The sequence below is a fragment of the Penaeus monodon genome, chromosome 21, assembly GCF_015228065.2.
Source record: "Penaeus monodon isolate SGIC_2016 chromosome 21, NSTDA_Pmon_1, whole genome shotgun sequence".
NCBI classification, from domain to species: domain Eukaryota; kingdom Metazoa; phylum Arthropoda; class Malacostraca; order Decapoda; family Penaeidae; genus Penaeus; species Penaeus monodon.
The window spans coordinates 7535723-7536221 of record NC_051406.1 but is presented as its reverse complement, the minus strand read 5'-3'; the positions used below and the strand labels follow the sequence as shown (position 1 = coordinate 7536221).

The 499-nt window shown below is 40.3% G+C and overlaps 1 protein-coding gene across 1 annotated transcript in view; it reads left to right on the top strand.

The window, feature by feature from the left end:
• LOC119586550 (ataxin-7-like protein 3) overlaps nucleotides 1-499 on the top strand; it is a gene marked incomplete at its 5' end in the record, with an annotated part of 6900 nt that overhangs the window by 485 nt on the left and 5916 nt on the right. Inside the window, 2 exons of the mRNA XM_037935308.1 lie at nucleotides 140-342; nucleotides 385-467. Coding sequence (XP_037791236.1) covers nucleotides 140-342; nucleotides 385-467 — 286 coding nt within the window. The remainder of the gene's footprint in view (nucleotides 1-139; nucleotides 343-384; nucleotides 468-499) is intronic.

Here is a 499-nt window from a genome sequence, read left to right as displayed (position 1 = left end):
TTCATTTAAAAGATAAAAAAGAAAATCTAATATTAGGCTTTTCAGGGTATCAAGTGGTCTTGAATTTTTAAGTTGCTTTCTTTTGCATCATGTCTGAAAGTATATGTGGATCTGCTGACAGTCTTTTTAACCCTTCCAGGTATCAAACACTGGCAGCTGGATGGTTCAGGCTGGAGGAGGAGGCGGCGGCGGCCGTGTGGGTGTTGATAATAACGTTTTGTTGTCGTCACTCGCTTCACCCGAAGCCCTCGAAGCTGCAGCGCAGAGTGTCTCTCAGGAGCTACTTGATGATGCCATTCTAAGTATGTTTAGGGATTTTGGAAAGAACAGAATTGTTATTATGTAAAGGTCCTTTGTAAGTTATACATGTACTTCAGATTAAAGGTATAGGCCCAAAGAAAGATCAATGGGGTTTATACTTATCAGCAAGATTGAAATAGTAGTAGGAACTGCAAAGCTTGTAATGAGTGAGGGAAGATCTGTTATGAATGCTCTTAAC